This window comes from Manacus candei, unplaced genomic scaffold, assembly GCF_025592945.1.
Source record: "Manacus candei isolate 608988 ecotype Guabito, Panama unplaced genomic scaffold, ASM2559294v1 h1tg000061l, whole genome shotgun sequence".
Classification (NCBI taxonomy): domain Eukaryota; kingdom Metazoa; phylum Chordata; class Aves; order Passeriformes; family Pipridae; genus Manacus; species Manacus candei.
In genome coordinates this window covers 4,144,274-4,169,052 of record NW_026138109.1, presented here as the reverse complement: position 1 = coordinate 4,169,052, position 24,779 = coordinate 4,144,274, and the positions used below count along the sequence as shown (strand labels likewise).

Here is a 24,779-nt window from a genome sequence, read left to right as displayed (position 1 = left end):
AAGTCAGAAAATATTTTAATTCATATTCATACCACATACTTTCACATTTTTATGTCTAAAGATGGACCTGCTGCTGGCCAAGGCTAAGCCCACCAGCCAACAGCGACAGCGCCTCTGGAATAATGGATTTAAGAAGGGGGAAAAATTACTACACAAGAGCAAATGCAGCTGAGACAGAGGAGTGGGAATGCACGAGAGGAGCAGACACAAGGTCAGTGAAGGAGGAAGGCAAGGAAGTGCTCCAGGCACTGGAGCAGAGATTCCCCTGCAGGCCACGGTGCAGAGCATGGTGAGGCAGCTGTGCCCCTGCAGCCCATAGGGATCCATGGGGGAGCAGAGATCCACCTGCAGCCCATGGAGGACCTCACACAGGGGCAGGTGGATGTCCAGAGGAGGTTGTGACCACATGGGAAGCCCATGCTTGAGCAGCCTCCTGCCAGAACACATGGTCCCATGGAGAGAGGAGCCTACTGGAGCAGGTTGCTGACAGGACCCCCAGGAGCCCATGGGGGAGTCACACTGGAACAGCCTGTTCCTAAGGACTGCACCCTGTGGGAGGGACACACACACACTGGAGCAGTTAGTGAAGAACCACAACCTTTTGGAGGGACTCCTGTTGGAGAAGTTCTTGGAAGACTGTCTCCTTTGGGCAGGGCCCCACGCTGGAACAGGGGAAGAGTGTGAGAAGCCCTCCTCATGATGAAGAAGGAGAGGCAGAGACGACATGTGATGAACTGAACGAAACCCCCATTCCCCATCCCCCTGCTCCACTCAGTGAGAGCAGATAGAGAAATCAGGAGTGAAGTTAGTGCTGTGAAGAAGGGAAGAGTGTGTGGGAATGTTTGGGTTTTTTAAGATTCGGGTTTATTTCTCATTACCCTACTCTGATTTGATTGGTAATAAACTAAATTAATTTCCCAAAGTCTAGTCTGTTTCACCCGTGACAGTAAATGCTGAGTGATCTCTCCTATCTTGACCCACAAACCTTCTGTTATGTTCTTCCCCCTGTCCAGCTGAGAAGGGGAGTGACAGAGTGGCTTTGGCGAGGATCTGGCATCCAGCCAGCATCAACATACCACAACAGTAAATAACAAAACAAATCAAAACAAAAAATCCACCCCTCTTGATGAAAAATCATTTTTCTCAAATGGAATATGACACTGGAAAATTGTAAAATCTTTAAATAATGGCACTGACCTACAAAACCTTTACCTGCATTCAGCTTTCCTTCACAACATCCTAGTAAGCATTACACAACACGCAAAAACTACGAACGAAAATTTATAATCAGATTATAATTTTATCCTATCAAATGATGACTCTGACGTAGTATTAACAAGTTTCTGTGCTCTGATATGCTATTTCATGAATTTCAATAGCTTTGCACATTACTGCGATAATTCGCAAAATTAAAAGCAGAAACACTACTGTGTTTTGATGTTATAGCTTAGGCTGCTGGTACCCAAGTCACAGAACTCAAACCAAGAAAAGTTAATCAATAATAACAAATTCTTGCACATAACATTGCCACTTTCCTGGTTGCACATATAAATTAGATCACTGGGATCATGTAATTTGGGAAGATGTTGGGAAGACAAGTCGATTTACTGTGACTTTAGTTTCTACAACCCCAGAGATAGTTTTGTATTACTAAAATACTAAAAAAAACAACAAGGAAAAGCTCTGACTCTGTCACTTATGAATATATGTTGTTTAAAACTGTTAGTTGAAAAAACAGACAAAATTTGTGGTATTTTGTGGCAATATACATGAAGAAAAAGCAACAATCTACTAGCATTTAAGGGGGAGACATGGATCCAGAAATTTATATAGTTCCACTCAAAAAAAGAAATTATTTTATCTATTCTAGACAATCATCTGTCCATTAACACTTGGCCTCAAGAGTATCAGAGTTAAACTGTGTACTTATACAACTAATTTTTGTTCAATATGCTGCAAAAATATAGAAAACTACACCTATATTTTGGGCAATAAAACTGCAATGACAAGGAGGAGAGAAATACATATAGTGAAAATAAGCAATAGGATAAACTAACAAAATACTTTGCCCTCTAAGCTCAGACTCATGTTTAAATACTGTTTCTGGCTTTTGATACAAAAAGATATCTGTTGGTATTTCCAGAGACGGATCATTTTCGTTTGAAAAGAGGTGAAAAATAGGAACAACCTTCTGGCTGAGGACTTCCCAAACCTGCAATAAAACCATGGTTTCTCTTTTGAAAATACTCACTGGAATTGGTAACTTAAAGTAAGAGTCAGTTCACAGCCAAACAAAAGTGCCACAACGCTGCCAGCCAACATCTCAGGTCCCTCAGTGACCTCACTACATAAGCCAGGCTTTCCTCTGCCAAAACTTAGGAAAGGAAGATTACATGAGGCAAAATTGGGGTGTCCTAGAACAGTATTTTATGCATCCAACTTAATAAAAGTTAAAGAAGTATAGAAAAAGGTTTATAAAATTTCACATTGCTGATCCCAAGGAACAGGTGTGTTTCTGGAAGCACTGGAGAGTTGTGCGCTCTGGTGGAACTCACATGCGCAGCTGGCTGGTCAGTACCTTTGAAAAACCAGGTCAGTAATTTAAGACCCTAAATATGGACCTATAAAGCTTCTTTCAGATTCTCGTTTATTACCCTTCACGCTTTTAGTTTTTGCTTATGGAGTATATTCAGTACTTTCTAAGACAACTCTCTTGAAAATTAAGATCAGTTTTAATGCCAAGACTGCAAGACTTTCCAAGCAAATTTACTTTTTTTTTTTTACTAAGACATCATAAGATTGATTATGTCTTTTGCATCTATCTATTATATTTATCCATTCCATGTATATAATGGGCTTTATTTAATCTGTAAACACTAAAACCAAAATGGGAAAATAAAATCAAATGAAATTCTAATCTGGTCAAATCTCCAATGCTAACCAGAAGAATTTTCCATACACAAAGGTACCAGAGATTGCATGTTGCTATAGAGTAACATCCAGGTTCAGTATCTTACTCATAATTCCAGACTTGTATGCTAATGGAATTTTTTTCTTCTATAATACCCTTCTGAGTGTCAGTGAAGTAATAAATTTGGAACAATTTCTCATGAATCCCGATTTTCCAAAAATATTCAATAGAAATAGTTCTAACTAATCGGTCCAAAACCATGTTGAAATGTTTTATGTGAAAAAGTAGTCTCAGTATTGTTAAAATAAAGTACTTCAAACATATTGGGATGAAATTTTGGACAAAGTCTTTTACTATTTCAAAAAGAACGTTGCTGAGAATTTTATTTCTAGAGAACTTAAACATATACCAGAGATAATTGGCCTTGCTACAGAAGTGACTGTACTGCAGTGGCCCACAAAGAGACTGTTGAATACAGCACTGCGTGCTGTTCACTCAGTGTTAAATATGAAGTGCACATTGCTTATCTTGGGTTCAGACATCATCCTCAAAATACAGTTTGGGGAACTGATAAATAACTTCACACATCCCTGTTTGGATCAACAGAGGGTACATCATCAAAGAAGTCAGTTTCTGTTTCCACCACTCAGAAAGAAGAAAGGGAAAGTTCATCCAACTGACTATTGCAAAATAAAATTTCTGAAAGAATTTTTCCTGGGACAACTTTACTGCATTGTTAGGACTCCAATCTTGCACACTCTTTGTTGTAGAAATAGTTCATAACCCACATAAATAATTTCCCTGTCATCAGTGACACCAGTTATGAGAGCAAGGATTCTTCACACAGGCACAGCTGTGCATAGTCAGACTCAACTTTTTAGGACATATTAATCCTCTCTTAAGTCACTCTTCTCAATGCTACAGATTCTAAACATAGATATGGATCAGGGTGGAAAGGGTTCTTTTATTCAAACAATTCCACCTAATACTCCTAGCTCCCAATGTGTTTTATAACATACCATATGAGATTTAAAATTAACATAGTTCTCTTCAGCCATGAAAACTCAGATGACAGCTTGCAAAAGTGTTTATAAATACAGCATATGTCACACCCACTCATCTCTGTAGAGCACAGTCCTCATCTTTATATGGGCAAAACATAAACAGGCATTAAAAAACCAATAAAATTCACCCTATTTCAGCAATACTTTAATGTAATTTCTGAGAGAAATGAAATCCAGTTGGCTTTATTTCAAAACATTAGAGTGAAGAAAACATTTTTGGGAGTCTCACCACTACGGAGAAATTCTAGCAGTGACGCAATGCCAGAAGTAACTGTGTCACTAGACCAGCGAGACTGAGCCAAAGCATGTAACCAAAAATTGTTTTAGAAACACTGAAATTTCTCACATAAAGCACTCAGCATTTTTAATCTATCATAAAAGCCTGTAAAATACTCAATGCAAGGGCAATAAAATTCATAGGCATATAAAGTGTTACCAATTTCAGGGTATTGTACCAACATTAAATTTTGTAAATCCCTACGAAGTAGCATAGAAGTAACACTCAGGGGTTTAGTGCAGAAATTGAACTATACAGGTAATAAGGCCATGACTGAACAACACTCACACATCCTTAAATTTCAGTTAGTAAATTGGACCGTGTGCTCAACATTAAGCAAAAACTGAAAGGCTGATCAACTGATAAATTAGCTCAAGCGCTCTAAACTATGTCAGTTGTAGCACCAGGTTTAGACTTTGAAAGTGTCCACTTCCTCTTGCTAATTTGGGTTCATTCATCAACCTGTATGGTAAAAAATGTTTGGTGGCATCATCTGCAAAAAATCCTTAATATTAGCGCCTGTTTCTTTATGCATCCTCTTAAAAACTGATACTATTAAAATTTCAGGTAAACCATTCTCAATTCATGGCCTTCCTCACTACCTCAATGACAAAAGATTTTGCTGCCTACCTCTGTAGTCAGACATCTGTCTGAGGAACTAGAACAGGAGAGTTTTGTTCTCGCTGTGCATGGCAGGTCAGGGCAGGAATGGCCAGGAAAACAAGCACTGCTCTCAGGTATGGTCGGGAATGCAAGTGCTGTTCCCACCCATTGCCAGGCCCAGTATTTTGGAAAGCTGCAGAAAGCTTAAATGGCAGGGGAGCCAACACTGTCAGAAGCATGGAAAGGCCACACACACTATCTAGTAGTGTCCTTTCCTCAATTAAAATACAAATTGGAGATTTCTGACAGATTAGGACTAGAAACTTGCAATAAAGAAAGCACAGCCAGCCAAGCTCTTGTTTTCCGTTATGCACAACACTGTTACCAACCAGGCACATTCTTTGTGTTTATCCCATTCCCCAGAAAACTCTGGAGGAAAACGAGAGACGTGCAAACGACGTTAGTTGACAAAACCTACCTGTACAACATTCCTCCTGGGGATCCAACGTGCTGCTGCAGGAGCCACGGCAGGGCCTGGGGACGGTCTCTTCTTTCAAGTGAGCAGCTTGGTGCAGAGCCCGGGGACCACCGGGCCGGTCTGTTCTTTCGGGTGGGTCAGGCTTAGCCTTCTCACTCTGCCCAGGTCTGACCGAGAAGTCACAGCTAGCACAGGAATGTCGCTTGCCTTTGCAAGCAGGAACGGGCTCATTTCTCATTGTGAGGTCAGCATAAATATCCTTTTACGGATACACGTAATCATGTATGTTTTATATATATATCTGTATATAAGCCGTAGTTGGGTCTAGAAATCTGTATTTGCCCTCATCAGCTGTTCCCCAGGCCCGCCACCCTTCAAACTAGTCAGCGAAGCCCCGGACGCGCATTCCGGGCAAGCACTTCCCGGGAGGGAAGGAGGGATGGAAGGAGCGGCGGCGGCGGCCGGCGGGGACTGCGGGCGCTGCGGCCGGAGAGCGGTGACAGCTCGGGCTCGGGGCCGGCTCCTCGCCCACGGGGCGGGCCCTGGGAGGGGACATGTAAAGCCAGGCACATGGACGCGGGGAGGGAGAGAGGGCGGGATGGGGAGCGGCGCGAACGGCGTTTCCCGGGAGCTGCTGAGAGCGCCGGGGTTCAGCCGCGGAGCGGGGCGTGAGGAGGCTCCCAACGGGTGCCTGGTATTGATTTTACTGGGCTCTTTGTTTTCCAAAAGGAGATGAAATATCAAGCAAGGCAGCCGAGCGCTGTGATTGTTCCCGTGCTGACGTGAACCAAGTGCAGCGTCAGCAGAAATAGGTGTTGCGGTCCCCTCCTTCCAGATGTCCTGCGAGTTCAAAGCCTCGCCCGTGCCTCCTGCTGCTCTCTTAAATGACAACAGCCCCAAATTCTTCATGTGGGAGCAATTTCAGGCCATTTTATTTTGCAGGCCTGGCGTCAAACTTTCTGTAATCATAACAGTTAAAGAAAAAAAGGTAGGCATTTGCTAAAAGTTCATCAGAATCATATGTACAGTCAAATCTAGGTTCTCCACACAGCCACTATCAGATGTTTCACAGAAAAAGATGTAAGAAGTCCTAGAACAGGTAGATGCTCAGTGATTTTCCATAATTATGACACCCAGTGTGTGTCATAACTTCTGAAGTTTTAATGTTTTATACTTATATCACATATTCTAGTCACCTTCTAGGATAAACTCTTTAAAATTTTTTGATCATTATTGCTCTGAAGTGTGCCATTTTACCCCCGCTGCAATAGGATCACGTAAAAACTTTTACGTGAAAAAGACCTCTAAGATCATCGAGTCCAACCCTTAACCCATCACTGACAAGTCCACCACTAAACCATGTCCCCAAGTATCACAACTACACATCTTTCAAATACCCCCAGGAATGGTGACTCCACCACTTTCCTCAGCAGCCTGTGATGACGACCCTTTTGGTGAAGCAATTTTTCCTAATATCCAATCTCCTAGATCAACTTGAAGCCACTTTCTCTTGTCCTATTGCTTGTTACCTGATAGAAGAGGCTGACCCCCAGCTGGCTACAACTTCCTTTCAGGTAGTTGCGGAGAGTGATAAGGTCTCCTCTGATCTTTTTTTTCTTCAGGTTAAACATCCCCACTCATCAAACTTGTGCTTTAGACCCTTCCCCAGCTTCATTGCCCTTGTATGGACACACTCCAGACCCTCAATGTCTTTCTTGTAGGAAGGGACTCAAAATATAGCATTTGAGGTGCAGAACCATCAGCCTTAAATGTTAGTATTGGGTGTTTTTGGGAACTTCAATTATATGTGCAGCCTCTATCTAAACCCTACTAAGCCTTTGACTTGATGTGTGCATTATGTCAGAACATTCCACAGTCATCGTACTGCATGAAGTTTGCCAGTTTTTATTTTCCAAATTTCCAACTTAAGTTGAATGCTGCCTGATAAGCATTATCTTCAACAGATTAGTATTATCTGCAACAGATTAGTATTATCTACAGCAGTCCTATTCTAGCTTCTGAACAACGTTTTAATGTTTTATACTTATATCACATATTCTAGTCACCTTCTAGGATAAACTCTTTAAAATTTTTTGATCATTATTGCTCTGAGAATTGCTTCTGCTTCTGTTACAGTTTTCAAGCCTCAAATTCAAGAACACTCTTCTTTAGACTTAAGAAGTGTCTAAATAATTGACATATATCCTTACTTTTAGCATTTCATTTATGAAAATGGAAATTAACCAAGAGTTAGCTTCTCCAAGAGTAGTTTTTCATCACATCATGGTGAAATTAATTTTGGATTAAGAGAGAGAACAGTAAAAAGCAGAGGAGTTGGCTGGGTCTATTCTTGATTAGTCACGAGATAAATTCTTTATTTCTTCAGGCCTCCAAATGGTGCAAGGTTCTTTTGTAGGCAAAGTAACAATGAACCCTAGACCAAAGTCATTATAATCTAATTATGAGTCTAGCAGTTTTGTGAACACTCAATTGTAAAAAACAAAAGCAAGTGTTTGCAATCAGCATTCAGTAAAAGTTCTGAAAATGCCTGCACGTGTCCTGCTGTCATTTTAACCCCTTCCCACACTTCTTTTCTCAGACCATTTCAAATGCTGTCTGTGTGACAGACTTTCTGGTCTGCCTGTCTGTTCAGTTGTTTGGTACAGCTGAACAGAGGGGAGCTCAGTGAGGTAGCTGAGTACATCCCTATTAATGCTCACAGCACGTTCTCCTTTCACCTGTTCCAAAGGCACGGCCAAGAGCTGGCGTTGCAATACGTTTGGTCTCTAAATAGGAAGGACATTCAAAAAAGTCTCCTTTTCTCCAAACTGGACAAACCCAAAGTACTCAGATGCTCCGTCAGATTTGTTGGCCTCTGTGAGACCTTCACATCCTGCTCCACCTGCAGGGCCCAGCACTGCACACGGTGAGGCCGCACAAGGCTGAGCACGGCGGGATCATCCCCTCTCTGGGCCGGGTGGTTGTGCTGTGTTCGAAGGATCCTGGGATGTGTTTTCCCCCTGGGCTGCCGGGCCACACTCTGCTGACCCACACTGAGCTCAGCACCAGCCAGGCCCCCACATCCCTCTCTGCAGGTGTCCAGCCACTCCTCTCCCACTTTATACCTGTGCCTGGTGTTACTCAGTTGCAGGTGCAGAATCCAGCATTTGGATTTGTTAAATTCCATCCTATTAATGATCGTCCAATGCTTCAATCTATCTAGATAGTTCTGCAAGGCCTCTTGTGCCTCAAGAGAGTCCATGGCACCTTCCAGTTTGGATCATTAGCAAATTTTCTAACAGTGCATTCACCTCCTGCATCCAGATTGTTACTACATGGAACAGAATTGACCCTAGAATTGAGCCCTAAGGAACACTGCTGGTATATGATCACGAGTCAGATGTAGCCCCATTTGATCCAGTTCTTCACCCAGTGCACCGTGAACCTGCTCATCCCACAGCTGGACAACTTGCCCAGGAGGATGCTGTGAGGGACAGTATCAAAAGTACTACTAAAGCCCAGAAAAAATGCCTTCCCTTCACCCACCTCATAGGTGACCTTATCATAGAAAGATATCAAATTAGTTGAACATGACTTTCACTTCTTGAACTCATGTTGACTGTGCCTGATTGTTTTAAATGCCTTTCTTCCCACTCTCTCCCCCCTATATGCTCTGTTTTCATACCAGGAAAATCTAAGCAGACACAGACCTGTAGCTCCCTCCAGGACATCCTCTGAATGCAGGGCAGGAGGGCAGGGCTGCTTTAATACCACACACAAGTGCAGACCCAGACCTCCCAGAGACAGAGCTGTTCCCAGTATGTTTTTCTCCTCTGTGCAGATGCACACATCCCCGCTGCTAGAGTTCTAACTTCATATTTTGCAATACTAAAGCATTTGTTCTTTAAATAAGCCCAAGTTACAAAGCCAACTAGACAATCCACTTCAAAATCATGAAGCCATCCATACAGTGTTGATGTAAATGTAGAACAGCTGCACGCTTCCAATCTTTAGAAAAACCCAAACATTTCAATGGTCATTCCACAAAGACAGCTACTTTTTGAGCAACACCAGTTAATTTTTAATTCATTCTATGTGAATGAATTAAAGTAAAGCTTTCTAATAAGGACAGTACTAAATCAAGTCTTGCAAAACTTTATTTGAAAATATATAAGGGCAATATCATTAATCCAGGCACAGATGTATGGAACAACTTTTACTCCTGAGCCTATTTTTATGAATAAAGTTGAAATATTTGGACCTTTACTTTAAATCACTCATGATAACTTTCAAGACAACAATAATTACTTTGATCTAACATTTTAGAGTGTGTCATGAGTAAGTATCCAACAAATGACTCAGTACAGTAGAAAACCTAGCAAAATACTTCAGGCATTTCTGGGTTTCAAGTGGGAATCAAGAAAAGAATTGTTGACTAATACTGTAAGATATGTTAATGCCTTGAGGAAAGCACATTCCAGTTCTCTGTATCCAAATCCCTATTGCCTGAAGTTACACCTATCTAATAGTAGGAACTTAAGTAAGGCATCTAAACTAAGAGCCACATTACTCTACATCTACACTGTACCTCACAGAAGGTGATTATTGGGACCCACCCCTGAGGCAGGGCAAGCATGTTCATTGTTAACAGATATCTAGGGGTGGATTAAAGAGAAATGACACTAAATAACTGATATAACTGATATCTAATAAACTGATTTTATTAGAATAACTGCTTTGAAACTGTAAGTGGAAAAACCCATAACACATTAGAAAAGGAGTGTATAGCCATTCTGGAGTATATGATCACCCTAAGAGAGGAAAATTTGAAAGAGAAAAATAGAGAAAGATAGACAGGAGAAGAGATAGAAAGATAACACCACCCATGGCTCCAGCAATGCCTGGGTGACCATGGTCCGTGGTTGGGATGCGCAGTCCTGACCTGTTGGGGGTGGGGCCCATGTACACATTGAAATTGAGGGTTTATAACCCTTGTTCTTCCAGTAAACGCCCCAATACCTCCTCCAGGAGTTCTGAGCATGTGCAGTCTTCTTTCTGGAGGATTCCAGAAGTTTGGCAGCATCAAGCTGGGGAGGGATGAGTGTGTGTGTGTGTCCGGGTGTGCCTGGAGAAAGTTTCTGAACAAAGTTTCTGAGTAAACTTAACTGCAAGGTCCAAATGTTTCGCTACAGTGATTTATTCCAGTGATCTGAACTGCTTCTGGACAGACACTGTCAATCCACTAACTGTGGAAGAAGCATAGACTCTCAAGGTTTTCCTTCAGACAGGTTCAAAGGGAGATGAAGAGTTTCTTGATTAGTCCACACTGAAGCAACTGTCCCTCTGAACTCTGTGGAACATTTTACTATAGCTTATGCATAAACATAAAGACAACATAAACAAAAAGCCAAGAGTTTTAAATATGTGTAGAATCATACATCCTTTTTATATGCATTACCATACTTACTATCATTTGCTATAAAATAAGGTAGATGATAATAGATAGGCTTTCTTTTTAGAGTTTTATTTTATTTGTTAGTCATTTACCACTGGAATAGCTTTGTGTGCAAAGATAAGTTATAAAAAATAATTTCTCACTATTCTTCGGCTACCTACCTCATCCAACTGACATATTTCACATTATATTAACAGCATTATGGCATTACCAAATGTAAAATCAGACTGTCTGATACTGTGCTGAATTATTGCTCTTTCAATACTGCTTGTTCTGCTCTAAGGGACACAGAAAATTAACTTGATTCAGTATCCTGGCGAATTTCCAGTCTTTCTGTAATGAATATTATGGGACATTGTTAACATTACTTAATGCTATGTACAACAGGTTTGGTTTTAATCAACATACCTCCAGCAATTATTGAAAGAAAAGTCAAGGAGAACTAGGAGATAAAACTCCTGCTGTGCTCAGCAGGACAGGATCAGACCATAGCCTGTCTTGTTTGCTCTTCCAGGGAAGAACAGGACTGGAAAAAGTCCTCCCTCTGCTCTGTCAGCTGACTCCAAGACATGTTAACAGCCACCTCAAAGATTTCTGTATAAGCTAGTCCAGAGATGGAACTGAAAGAATCAAAAGGAATGAAGAAGAAACATCTAGGAATCCAAGACAATACTGATTAAAAATTATTAAATCTAAATAAATATGCCATTAAGTCTAGTAGTGCACAGAAGCTTAAGTCCTTCCAACTTACTGTAAAAGACTGTGCTTTTAGTCAGGAATATCTGGGGTTTGCCTTGCTGTTAACAAGTACTGTATTGGTGTCTGAGTCTGCTTAATACAACCCTCTTTCACTGAGTTTCCATTCCGTTCTGTTTGCATTGCACTCTCTTTCCTCCTGGGATAGGATATGGGCTCATTACCATCATCTCTCATCAAATACAGAAGCCCAATGAACTACAAGACTTACATATAAATCTCATTTTTATGCCGTAATTTATATAATATTTGAAATTTCTCTAAAATTTTGAATGTAATGTAAAGTTGCTTTTGAATGGCAGAAAATTGACAACTTTAATGGGCCCCTTACTTTTAATAATGAATATAATGAAGAACGTGTCTTAAACTGAAACCATTACACTGTTTCCAGTAGGTTCGCATCTTTTCTACCTGTGGTTTGTGTCTTCCCTTCTTCTACCAGCACTGTTTAACATCTTTGCTGGCAACATGAACAGTGACATTGAGTGCACCCTCAGCAGGTCTGCTGATGACACTAAGACGTTGACACAACAGAGGGAAGAAAGCCAATTGTGTCCTGGGCTGCACTCACAGCAGGGTGGGCAGCAGGTCAAGGGAGGTGATTCTGCCCCTCTGCTCTGCTCTGGTGAGACCCCTCCTGGAGCACTGCATCCAGCTCTGGGGTCCCCAACATAAGAAGGAAGTGGACCTATTGGAACAAGTCCATAGAGGAAACTGCAAAGAAACTCAGGGGGCTGGAGCACCTCTTCTGTGGGAACAGGCTGAGAGCTGGGGCTGTTCAGCCTGGAGAAGAGAAGGCTCATGGGAGACATTATAGCACTTTCCAGTAGCTAAAGGAGGTCTACAGGAATGCTGGAGAGGGACTTTTTGCAAGGATGTGTAATGATAGGACAAAGGGGAATGGCTGAGGTCTCACCAGAGCAGAGCAAAGGGGCAGAATCACCACCCTTGCTCCTTTGGATGCAGCCCAGGACACAATTGGCTTTCTGGTCTGCAAGCACACATTACTGGGTTATGTCCAGCTTTTCATTCACCAGTAACCCTAAGTCCTTCCCCATAGGGCTGCCCCCAATTCCTTCATCTCCTCTCTTGATACTGTGAGTTGTCCCCAACCCAGGTGCAGCACCTTGCACTTGTTGAACCTCATGAGGTTCCCACAGTCCCACTTCTTGAGCTTGTCTGGGTTCCTCTGGATGACATCCTGACCCTCAGGTGTGTTAACTGTATCACTTGGCTTGGTGTCATCTACAAAGTTGTTGAGGGTGCACTTGATCCCGCTGTCTGTGTCATTGATGAAGATACTAAACAGTGCTAGGTCACATATGAATCCCCAAGGGACAATCACCACCTGGAAATTGAGGCATCTCTGGATATGACCATCCATCCAATTCCTTGTACACTGAATAGCCCATTCATCAAATCCATATCTCTCCATGTTTTGGAGGGTTGTATAAGATGTGTTTGTTACTCATTTCTCTGCAAATGGAAAGTTTCACAGATAATCCATATCTAACTGTTACTGCTTCTGAAAATCAGTTATAAATGGAAAGTTTAATTTTTAATGAAATGCAATGCCTGTGCTACAGTTTACTGATGTAAAGAGCACATCGGATCATGTGTACTTCAGGGGTGTTACTACTGAACAATAATAATTGCATGCATTGTATTCTGTAGTATGATGCAAATAAACAGAACTAGTTCTTAATAGTTCAGCTGTAGGGAAGTATTTCAGTTCCAAGAATACATATTTCTGTATAGGCAAATATATACTACTCCTCTAAAGGTTAAAGCTTCCTTGAGTATTTTTGTACACTTCACTCAGCTGGGAGATTTTTCTTTCAAGCTCAGTGAGTGGTTGTATTGCTATTTGTATAACCTAGAAAAAAATTATTTCCAGAGCTGATTGAAAGAATTCAGGGTTAAAGTGAAAGGCACCTGGATGCCTGGCTTCCATGAATGTCTTTAAAGTATGGATGTCCATTTGAGTAAATGCTAAATGGCAACTTAGCATTTACTAATTTTAAACTTAGTTTAGCATTACATAAAACAATGCTGGTTAATAACTGATGAAGATTTGCTACTAATAAAATTATACCTTGAAATGTAGATATTTTATGTAAAAGAATGTGGACAGTAGGATCCCTATTGCCTCCATTATCTGTCAGGACATGAGCAATGGATGAATTTGATTAAAATATTGTTTTCCACTCCACTGTCTTGTTATGTCAGAAGAGCATTTTCCCCAAAGAATCCCATCCATGAACTGGAAGACAAGTACACTCTTCGTGTTTGTTGGAAAAAAAAGTGGGCTGGAGCCCTTTGTAGGCCTGGAAGGGTTTCTACATGTCGATTCAGCTACCAAGAACCATCAGCAGGTTATCATGCAATGGAACAGGCACTTCTGATGATTCCTTCAGACTTCAGGCAATGCTAGGCTTTATTACCAGTTGTTTTGGTTTTTTTCTTTTGAAAAATTGCAAATTAAATGACTGAAATGCAAGAATAATTTCATTCCTTTGTGGTCCCATAGTACTGCATTTTTATGTGTTTTCTTTTGGTTACTTGCACGTACAAAGTGACTTCCTGGAGCACTGGGCAAGAATAACTGAAATTTTTGCCTGCACTGTGCAGAAGGTCATGAAATGTTCAGAATGATCCCTTTTAGCAGTATCACATATTAATCTGTAAATCAATGAGCAGCAAAAGCTGCTTCAGGTTTTAGGATTCATTAGTACATGCAGAACAATCTCTTCTCACTTCTTTTGCTTCTGGAGACATGCAGAGGAAATCCCTTAGTCGTTTTCTGAGTGCAAAAGTTTATTACTTTAACTATTCAAATAGCTAAAAGTAGTGTTTTTCCCCTGGTGGGAAGGAAATCACATTCTTCAACTGAATTCTCATTTACCTTAGAATGGGAAGAGGAATAAAACTATAAGGTACCTTTCTTCTGGAAGAAGTCAAACTTGGATATGATCAAACCAAAAGTATACAGTGTTCTTGACCAAATGTGATGCTTTGTTACAAAACCTGGCTATAAACAGAACCTGAGTTCTACAATTCAATGAAACAGACAAATAAACGAAACAGTATTTCTCTTAGAGTGTTGGCAAAACACATCCCCACTTCCAAGGTGATTCCTTAGTAATTTTTTTAAAGCATAGGAATTGTCTGTCAGTAACACAGTATATGAAATCAGGTAGCTGGCCATGGTCAACAGCTGATGTTTCACAGAAATTTTGGCTCAAACCTGAGGCCCCCAAGAGCCAGAACCATATAAGTTGTATGAAAGTCAGGGAAATACTTTTGATTTCAGCAAGAGTCAGTTCAAACCTTTATTAAATCCTATTAAACTTACTAAACTCTACTTCCTTGCAGCAGGTAACCATGTGATATGAAACATGAGGTTTTATTTATATCAGTCTTTCACCTTGCTTAAATAGAGATTAATTGTCTAGTCCTTTTAAAGTAAAACATATATACATAATCCAGACACTGATTTTTGGTGAGTTTCTTTGGCATTAAATTCCCTAGGCTTATCCTGTGAACTAGATTTCCATATATGGAATTCATATTTTAATGCTTTTGGAGTCTGAACCCTTCGGAGTTCAAGCCCGGCTCCTCTGCCTGTCTGTGAATGATTTCTCAATGTTCAGCACAAAGGAGAGAAAGAAGGGCACTTCCCACATCCTGCAATGGCTGGTGGACTTGCTGGCATGGATCTGGCAAAGCTGCGTTTTGTTGCTCTGAACTTCCTCTTGATAAACTAACTTTAACTGGGCAGGGAAAATTCATCAAGCCCCACAAAAGCTACTGTGCTGATATAATCTCCCCATCCATGAGTGATTTGTTTTGGTTTTTAGTGTCAGCATCTTTATGTTACTTTACCTTTGTGTGTACATATGCATAGTTGATCAAGTAGCTAACTGTGATAGCTTATTATACAGTAAATTAAAGTTACTATAATTAACATTGCTACAGTGGAAAGTATCAACTTATTATCAGATCAGTTTCTCATAATTAGAAAAACATAAACAGGAACTACACTACAAATGCTGGCTTTTTATTATACTTTATTCCAAGAAAATCAGAAAGCCAAGCAGGCTAATACAAAAAGGAAGGGCTGGAACTGAAAACCGCTCTTCAAGGTTAAAGTTGAAAGCCTGATATGAGTTACTGGGACTGTGGCAAATGTAAAGATTGAGAGATTGTGATTTTGTGTAATAGATCAGCGAGTGAAAAGAAAATCAGAGAGAAAGAGAAGCATTTATGTTCTTTTGGGAGGAAACCAGACAGAACAAATCCAGCATGTAAACTCAAGCAGTTTTGTCACAGATGCTTTGTCAGTTTCCTCCTTTGTTACCTGGAGGTAATAATAACAAGAATAATGGATAATGATAGATTTCACTATAGTCCAGAAAGGTTTCATCCTTTAATAGTGATTGCAGAGCTCCTCAATGTGACTGGACACAAATTTCCAGGGAAATGAAAATTAGAGAACCCCTAGCAATTGAGGATAAATAATAAAAGGTAAAAGACAGCATTGTAAAGTATATTATTGTGGGGGTTTTCCCTCAGGAAATGTAATGAATTCTAAGAAAAACAGGGATTTGGTATCTCACAATCTGTCACAGCGCTAGTCAAAAGCTGGCCAACACCTAAGGCAGTCCAAGGGAATGCTAACCAAAGGCAACATGTGCAAAGTCACAGGTGTTGAAGCAGAACCAGCTGTATAATGGAAAGCAAAATGGCTTATAGTACTTACAGACATGGAATCATTCAAGCCACCTCCTTTAGGATATTAAAAACCTGTATTCCAAGAGGTATCTTTTGTAATATTCTTTATGCCACATTGTTGACTGTCTTTTCAACATCATAATTTGTGTTTAGGATTTTTTAATAGAAAAAAAGTAACTGCTGTTACTGTAGGAATCTTCATCAAGATTCATCTTCTTCAAGGGTAACAGCCAACCACTGGCTTTGTGAACCTTCTGTGAGAGTCTCTACATGGAAATTTGGAGTATATTGCCATATATTCCAGTGAGAGGGCCATAAGAGCAAGGATCTATAATACGGCTGAACTGCTTTTATTACAGAGATGTCCTAGCTTAGAATTTGCTTTGGTATCTCTAGAGTGTCTTACTTCATTCATTCTATCAATGTTAATGATACAAAACATTTCCATAGCAAGAGAAGCATTTTCATTCAAATGCATTTTCATTCAAAATTACCAAATTCTTCCATGCTGTAATCTAATCAACTGCATTCTTATTTCCATTGAAAATTAATTGCCTATAAATAGAAATTATACAGTTTTTGTCCTAGCACAAATAACTGGACAGTCAGGAACACAAGAAAAGACAAGAAGAACTGGCAATTTCCCAGACAGGCAATAAACTAGCATTCCTTGTATCTTTCTTCCAATTGCTGTGAGCTGGGGAAGTCAAATTAGTATTGCCAACTTCACTGCCAAAACCAAAAGGAACTCTTAAAATAATCTGAGATTTTTAAAAGTGCCCTCAGCATCCTTTCTCTTTTAGCTTTTTCTGGTCTTAGCTTTAAAATAATTTGTACACCTCTGTGAATCAAAAGGGGAAGTAGAAGAGTAAATCTGGAAAGGTGGTCTTGGTTTATGGTATGACAGAAGTGTATTGCAGCCTCACAGAAGTGCATAGTCTTTCCATGAGAAAATTCAACACTGCACAAAAGCAGAATGCTGCCAAAGAAGACCAGAAACTCTGCTACATAACCCAGGCAAAACAGAATTTCAGCAGAAGAAACAAAAGGCTTACACTCTATTGAATCTTTGGTTTAAAATTGTGCAGTTTTTTCTGAATTAATTTATTTTAGTTCAGGTTAAGAATTTCTGATAAGCAGAGAAACAAATATTTATTCAGTTCTGTTCTGTATTTTATAATCTCTGTTGTCCTTTTCTCTGAAAGGTCAGGAAAGATCTAATTTAATTTTCTGGAGTGTTGTGCATTTTGTTTTGTTTATTTATTGAGTTAAAAGATTTCAAACTGTTTTCACATGGATGTTTTTAAGGATGGATAGACAGCTCTTTGTTGCCTGCAAGCAACTTCCTAGCTCCCCAGTAAAATATCAAAAGAATCAGATTCATTACTCTTACAGTTTTAGCAGAAAACCTGCCAGTGGTGACTAGTAAATATTTTGTGTTTGTAAATCTGCCTGGAATAAGACTCTTCTTGTTTCTACTGTATCAAAAAAACCTACTGTTCCTACTTTGCTTCAGGAATTCTTAAGGGATTTAGGACCCTTTGACATCCATTGGGTGATGAGTACTTAAGTAGGTTAGGCTCCTTTGAAATCCTAGCCTTACATTCCGAAAGGCTGACTAAAACTGCTCTTTGCAGAAATACTTAACCATCTAGTGCTCAGTCTTGGAGTTTGTAGTAAGCTGATACACAAAAGTCTAAGGAGACTCAAGGTGAAAAGATATTTATTGGTAACTAAAGCTAATAATAATTGGTAATTAAAGCTAATTGGTAATTAAATCTTCATGAGTTTTATTCTTTTCAGGAGTTCCCTAGTCTTGAATTCAGACATAGTTACTTGATTTGGAACAACTTGGCTTATAATGGGCATGTATTTTACTTCTGGGAATTGGAAATGAGATTATGCTTATGCCAGTGAAGAATATACAAGCATGAGACATCTTTCCTCTAGTGTTCTTAAAGTAACTGATAGTTTGTTCATCTTAATGTAAACTTCATTAAATAAAATCTAAAAAATATATTTCTTGAAGCTTTGGTCCTGAATCAAAATCTATTAGCTAATCAAAGGACATGATCTTCTGCTGGACGTCCAACAAATTTGTTTTGGGATTTTACCTCAGAAAAGACAAAAGATGAGTTAAAACTGGGTAGAAACTTCAGAGACTTGCTGAAGGAGTTTTTGTCCTGGAAACAGACTGGAAACAGTTTAAAAAAAAAAAGAAGAAACAAAAACCAGCTCTGTAGAAATGCATTTTTAATCACTGAGAAATCTCAGTGATCCAGAGCTGAATGTGCTAATATCCTCCAAAATTGAAGAACTATTCCGATTATTTTCTGATTATTTACATAAATGTATAAATATTAAATATTTACCTTTATACATAAAGAAATACTAAATATGAAATATGAAAATCTATACACATTCACAGTAATGCAATATCTATATTCATACAATTTATAATTATGCACTGTAATAAATGGCAATTATTTGTATTTGACAGACCAACCATATTCATACCAAAGGTAGATAGAATGGAGGAAAAATATTAGGGAGGGCAGCTGAAGAGTTAAAGGAGAAATAAAAGAAGACAGTATAAAAGGAGTAAAAGTAATAAAGGGAAGAGGTAATGAGAAGGTGACAGTGAGCAGGAATGTTAAAACATCTGACATGTTTATTCAAACACCTTTCATCCAGGAGTCCCTTAACTTCAGTTTGCTCTGAGAACAGCCACATCCATTGAGACAGTGAAGCCAGAGGAGAGATAATAAACTTGGGCAGAAGATGCTCTGTGAGTACCCTTTCATGGTCCTGTTCATATTGCAGGCCAGGTCACTGCTCTACTTTGGGTGCTCTCAAAAGTAACACTTCATTCTTACAAACAGTGGTTTCATGATCTCTGGATTCTCTACAGATGCCTCCCTCCATGGGTTCTTACAAGACTGAGCAAACCTCCACCTCTCTTCATGACTCAGACTCTCCTATCTACCTATTGTCTTTTGTTCATAAACAGTCTTTCAGCCCATATGTTCGTGGACTCTATTAATTCTTTGAGAAACTCTTGCCTGTGCCTGCCTTTCTTTCTTTTTGTTTCTTTTTTTCTTTCTTTTTATTTCTTTCTTTTCTTTCTTTCTTTCTTCCTTCATTCCTTCCTTCCTTCCTTTCTCCCTTTCTTTCTCCCTTTCTTTCTCCCTTCCTTCTCTCTTTCTCTTTCTCTTTCTCTTTCTCTTTCTCTTTCTCTTTCTCTTTCTCTTTCTCTTTCTCTTTCTTTCTTTCTTTCTTTCTTTCTCTCTTTCTCCCTCTCTGTCTTTCTCTCTTTCTCTTTTTCTCTCTTTCTTTCTCTCTCTCTTTCTCTTTCTTTCTAGTAGAACATCCGTGTTTTGATAACATAAGCCTGTGGTAGAGCTGGAGGCAGCCTATCAAACATGCTCAAGAATTCTACCCTACTATGTGAAAGAGCCAAGCTGAGTGGTAAACTACATCTGCATGAATCCCTGAAATACAGGTGAAAACAGCCTCTGTCCCAGCTTGTGTGCCTCTGCCCAGGGGCTGTGTTGGAGATACCCTCATTGGTGAAGTAACAAAATTAAATTTACTCTTTGCGTTTCATCTGTAGGTTTGTGGTTGTTCCTGAGTGTTTATAGCAGTCAAGTTATAAACATTACCAGTCCATTTAGGTTCTTCAGTAGCAGCTCTCACAGATATACCAAGTCACCTTAGGATACATTCTCCTTCTCTTTATGCTTTCTTTCTAAAAGGCATCAATGTCACCTGTCAGTATTGCTCAAGTTTAATTATAAGGCCGAATATAAATTATCAATCAGAAATTTACCAAGAATATCTCACTTTTTTGACCAAAGAGATTTCAGTCCTGGACTGCTTAATAAATGTGAATTGAAAAAATCTAATATTAATTCTGTAACAATTTTATTTTTTATATATTCATGCTTCTCATGTGCAATCTTCTATTGTTCAACTTGCCTTAGACATGTTTCCCATACCAACACAGTCTTTACTAGAGTAACAGGGATTCCAGGGGGCATACATAATTCAAATGCATGCTATTCTACTGTGTACTGCTAAACTGACAAAACATTCCTAAAGCTTCTCTTTTTCTGTATGATTTCTGTATGCCTTTTTTTTTTTATTACAGGACCACTCTGTTGGTTGTGCCTGAGAAACTTGGGAAATTTTTGCTGTCTTCAGCATTGTAATCAAGTCTGCAAATTCATGCAGCTAATAGGGGCCATATTTTTAGAAGGTCAATTACAGACACAATCACTATGTCTGTCTTACTAAGGGTGATTAAAAGAATGAGATTATCTTCTCATGTTAACTCATCTACCTTGGGTCCCAAATCAATAAACAAGGACAGCTGACAAAGTTATCTCCATCTTCAGTTTGGCCCATTCCTGATACAGTGGTGGCTGAAGGGTTCATGAAACAGCTGTTCCATAAAACAGCTGACTTACATATCAGAACAGTGCTCTACAACAAATTAAAATCAATGACAGATTTACCTCAGGTGTGCTGCAGGAAACTGCAGATGGATTTAGCAGGCATGGTTAACACTCGCTTCTAGCAACCCAGTTCTTGTGCAGGAAGCCACCAACAGGTATGTGAACATGGCAACCCCAGCCTAGAGCTCTCACATTAATGCAGAATTGTCACTGATAGTTGGTTTTAATGCAGTGGCCTATGGAGTGGTGTAGCTAAGAAACAAATGAAACAGTTCCAATCCCAATCACTTCAGCTGCCAGATCCAAGTGTGACTCTTGTTGGAAGCCTTGAGCTGCTCTGTCTGGGCTGGTACTAATGTTTGTTGTATAGAAATTACCCTTCTAGAAACAAGTCCCCATAAGTCACCACAGCTAACCAAATCACTCATCACAATCCTTCCTGGAGAGCCACGGTAGATCTCACGTGTTCTAGCAATGGTCAATGGAATGAGCCAGTGGCTCTTCCTCAGAATGGCCGTGTTAGCTGCTGCTGAGTTGTGCTGGTTTGAGCTACAGGCCAGTTCACTCCACAGTAAAAAGCCAATCTGAGTTAAAGAAGAGTTGGGATTTCTGGGTGAACGATTTTAGGGCAGGAATGACGCACGTTATGAGTCAAATGAACTCTTCAGTGAAGATAAACCCACAGAGGCAAAATGTCGCTCAAAAAATACACGTCGGGATTTAGCTTCTGGAAATAATGAAGACCACGATGATATGAAAGAGTTTCCCTCAAGGATCCCTTTTTGTTGTCTATTATCATTTTTTAGTAGAGCATAGAGACTAATTGACCTGAGGTATATCACCAGGTGGAAACTACATATTTGGGAACATGGGGTGGCTATCTGTACGACATATGTGTCTTTAAAGTATTGAGAGTACAAAGTCACAGTAATGCACCACAGAGATCTGCCCTGACTGTACCCTATGATATTTGTCTGAAAGTTTTTTCTCTCTGTCTCAACTGCTTCAGAGGGCCCAAAGGCTCCATTAGAGAGGAGAATGAAAGGAAAACACGCAGTAACATCATCATTCCCTGCTTGCACAAAAATTAACAAATCTTGTTTATTGAGGGTGCTTTTATGAAAAAACATTCTCATTTCTAATCTATTTCAGGTATTTCTGATCCTTTTCCATGCTTGAGTCCTGTAACAGGGGACTGGAATACCTGGAAAGCTGGTCCTGCTTACAGGCACACATAGTGACAGGTAAATGATTACATTTTCTCTATCCCCACCTCCGAGCTGGGGATTTTCCACTACACTATCTTTGCTAAGGGAAAGTTTTAAAATGGTAGCAGTCTCAAGCTGTCTGATTTTAGTGCTGATAGAATGGTACTTGATTTGCTTGACTAAGGAAGCTGCTGGCAAAAAATGTTACAATTGGCAATTTACTTGTCTCCATGCATATTTTGGCTCCATATCAAGTTTCTGAAGTTTTTTTCCAGACAGGTGCATAATACTCAGCATATCTGCCATGCAGGCAAATGCAAATTTGATGAAAACATTTTATTTATACAGACTAATGCAAAAATTTAGTCTGATGTGTTACAAATATCAGTTTTAATATTACCAATCAGAGCTCTAATGTCATTGTGGAATGAAAAGAGGTTTCTCATTTATTGGGACTGTATTCTCTTCTTAAAATCCAGCTTCAGGGTATACAGAATCAGAAACCTTTCTTACACAAATAATACTAAACACAGGAAATCTTATATCTGTAAATATTTGATGCTTACTCCCCTTCTCAACCTCAAATATGTAAGTTTACACGATCTGTTAATATCAGCAAAAGCCATAGACCTAAACAAGAAATGCCCATGCCCTCATGAAATGCCTTCTGAACACAGATGGAAGCAGTCTGCATTACTAAATTACTGAAGATTAATTGCCATGTATTTCCACTCTTACAAGCACTCGTATTTTTTTCCTAACAAAATGGAAAATATGTATTCTTATTCTGCATGTAATAGGTTAACATGACATATCATTTTGCATAGGCTGTACAGGGTTTTTTTGAAAGACAATCATACAGTTAATTTGGATATATATACACAGCATCCTTAAACCATACAAAAGTATTTCTAATCTAGCCAGACTTTCAATTTTTCATCTTAAATATGTAAAATAAACAACACAGGAAAGATACTATTCAGTGCAAGTAAAGACATCAGATTCTAACTCTTATTGCTAGCAGAATGTCCGTCATAAAAATAATTTGTACAATGTAAGTCAGAAAAAAAATGTAGTTTAAATGAAAACTTGGAAAACATGAGATAAAGAATGCTGATTTAGTTCTAGTTCAGCAAATCATCTCTATGTGACAAAGCTTTTCAATGCATGTGTATCTATATACGTAGCATAAACTCATGCTTAAATCACATTTATTTGAATAAGACCTAAACATATGCTTAAGTTCTTTACTGAATTGCAGCCCCAGGATAGCTGATGTGTAAGGCCAAAAACTAGGATGATATAAAGTAATTGACATTATAATTTCAGCTTTCCTCATCAGCTTGATTTCCAAAGTTCATCCTTAAAGGTAGTAGTCACATAATTTCATGCTGACACTTGTGACTAAGTTGTGAGAGGGTTTGTTGCTAACAGCAATATAAAGAATAATGACATAAGGAAAAAAGTTAACAATTCTAACTGATCAAAAAACTTTATAAAATTACAAACCATGAGGTCCTGAGTGACTGGATAGAAATCTAATTTCTTTCTGTTAAATCCCCAGTATTAGTTGAGAATTTTCAACCGAAGTTTCTTTGGTACAAAGTTTCAAAGTACTCTTCGTACTCTGCTATAATGTGCAAGATAGACAGTAATGGTGTAAGTTTTTTTGATCAGCTGTATTTTCTAATACTCATACCTCACATGTTATGTATGTTGCCAGGGGAATTCTCCTGTAAATTAATAAAGTCACATCCATTAATCCATCTAAAAACTGAGCTTCTTGTTTATTATATACCCAGTGCAAATCATGTAAGTAGAAAGTTCAAAGCTCAGAGTACACATGTGTACTTATTTTCTACATCTTCCCTATGTGTTACTGATAAGTGCATTTTTTTCTACTTTAATCGTTCAGAATTGTGATTTTTATTCCATTGCTTCAATTCACCTAAGTTCTTTCGGGTGGGGATCTGAAAATAAAGGACACAAAGAAGCAAGAACCCAATATTACATCCCCTTAAACAGGGAAGAATTTGAAATACAGGGAAATTGACCTCATCACATTCACATAGAAACTTTAAAAAATATTTTCCAAAAATATACTTGCTAATCTAATCTAATGCTACAATGGGGTCAAGTTGTTTATTTTGATCTTCTACAGCCTGTTGTATTTGATATTTAAAATTCAAAAGTGAATTTGTATTTATCAGCTTGGATATTTCCTGTCTGCCCTTTAATTAGATTCATTTTAAATGGAATTTAAAAAAATCAGACTTCCAATAAATCTCCACTTTCAATAAAGTCAGAACTTTCAACTTCAGCTTATGACTGACACCACCAGCTGTCAGAAATATGCACGGTTGGTTTTCTTTTTGTACATTTTGTCCTTTCCACAAATTTCAAAACACACTATGTGCTCCAACAAGATTTGTGAAATAATTTGTCTAAACAATTTAAAACAATAGCTCTATGTACCTCCCAGTAACTGGAGCAGAGTGGGATCAAGGGTTGGACTTAATGATCTTGGAGGTCTTTTCCAACCTGGTTGATTCTATGACTCTGTGATTCTATTATATAGATGATTGTTAATTAATATTTGACTAAAAATTCCACTCAGACCAGAAGAACATTTAAAAAGTTTGATCTCTGCTTAGATGAAAGCCAGATTCTTCTTTCCAAGCCCTGCATGGAGAATACACAGCTTAACTGCTTGGATTGATACCATTCATACTTATTCAAATACACAAATGAGCAGAAAGTCAACTTTGAGCCTAAAATAAAGCTTAAATCAGCTAAAGCAGTTTGGAAAACAAACCATACATTGGCATCAGGAAAA

The 24,779-nt window shown here is 39.0% G+C and overlaps 1 protein-coding gene across 2 annotated transcripts in view; it reads right to left on the bottom strand.

The window, feature by feature from the left end:
* RANBP3L (RAN binding protein 3 like) overlaps positions 1-5,789 on the bottom strand; it is a 34,470-nt gene extending 28,681 nt beyond the window's left edge. For both annotated transcript variants that reach the window (XM_051804783.1, XM_051804784.1), the window contains exon 1: positions 5,334-5,789. In XM_051804783.1, coding sequence (XP_051660743.1) covers positions 5,334-5,571 — 238 coding nt within the window. In that variant the 5' untranslated portion in view covers positions 5,572-5,789. The remainder of the gene's footprint in view (positions 1-5,333) is intronic.
* Positions 5,790-24,779: the final 18,990 nt, after the last annotated feature.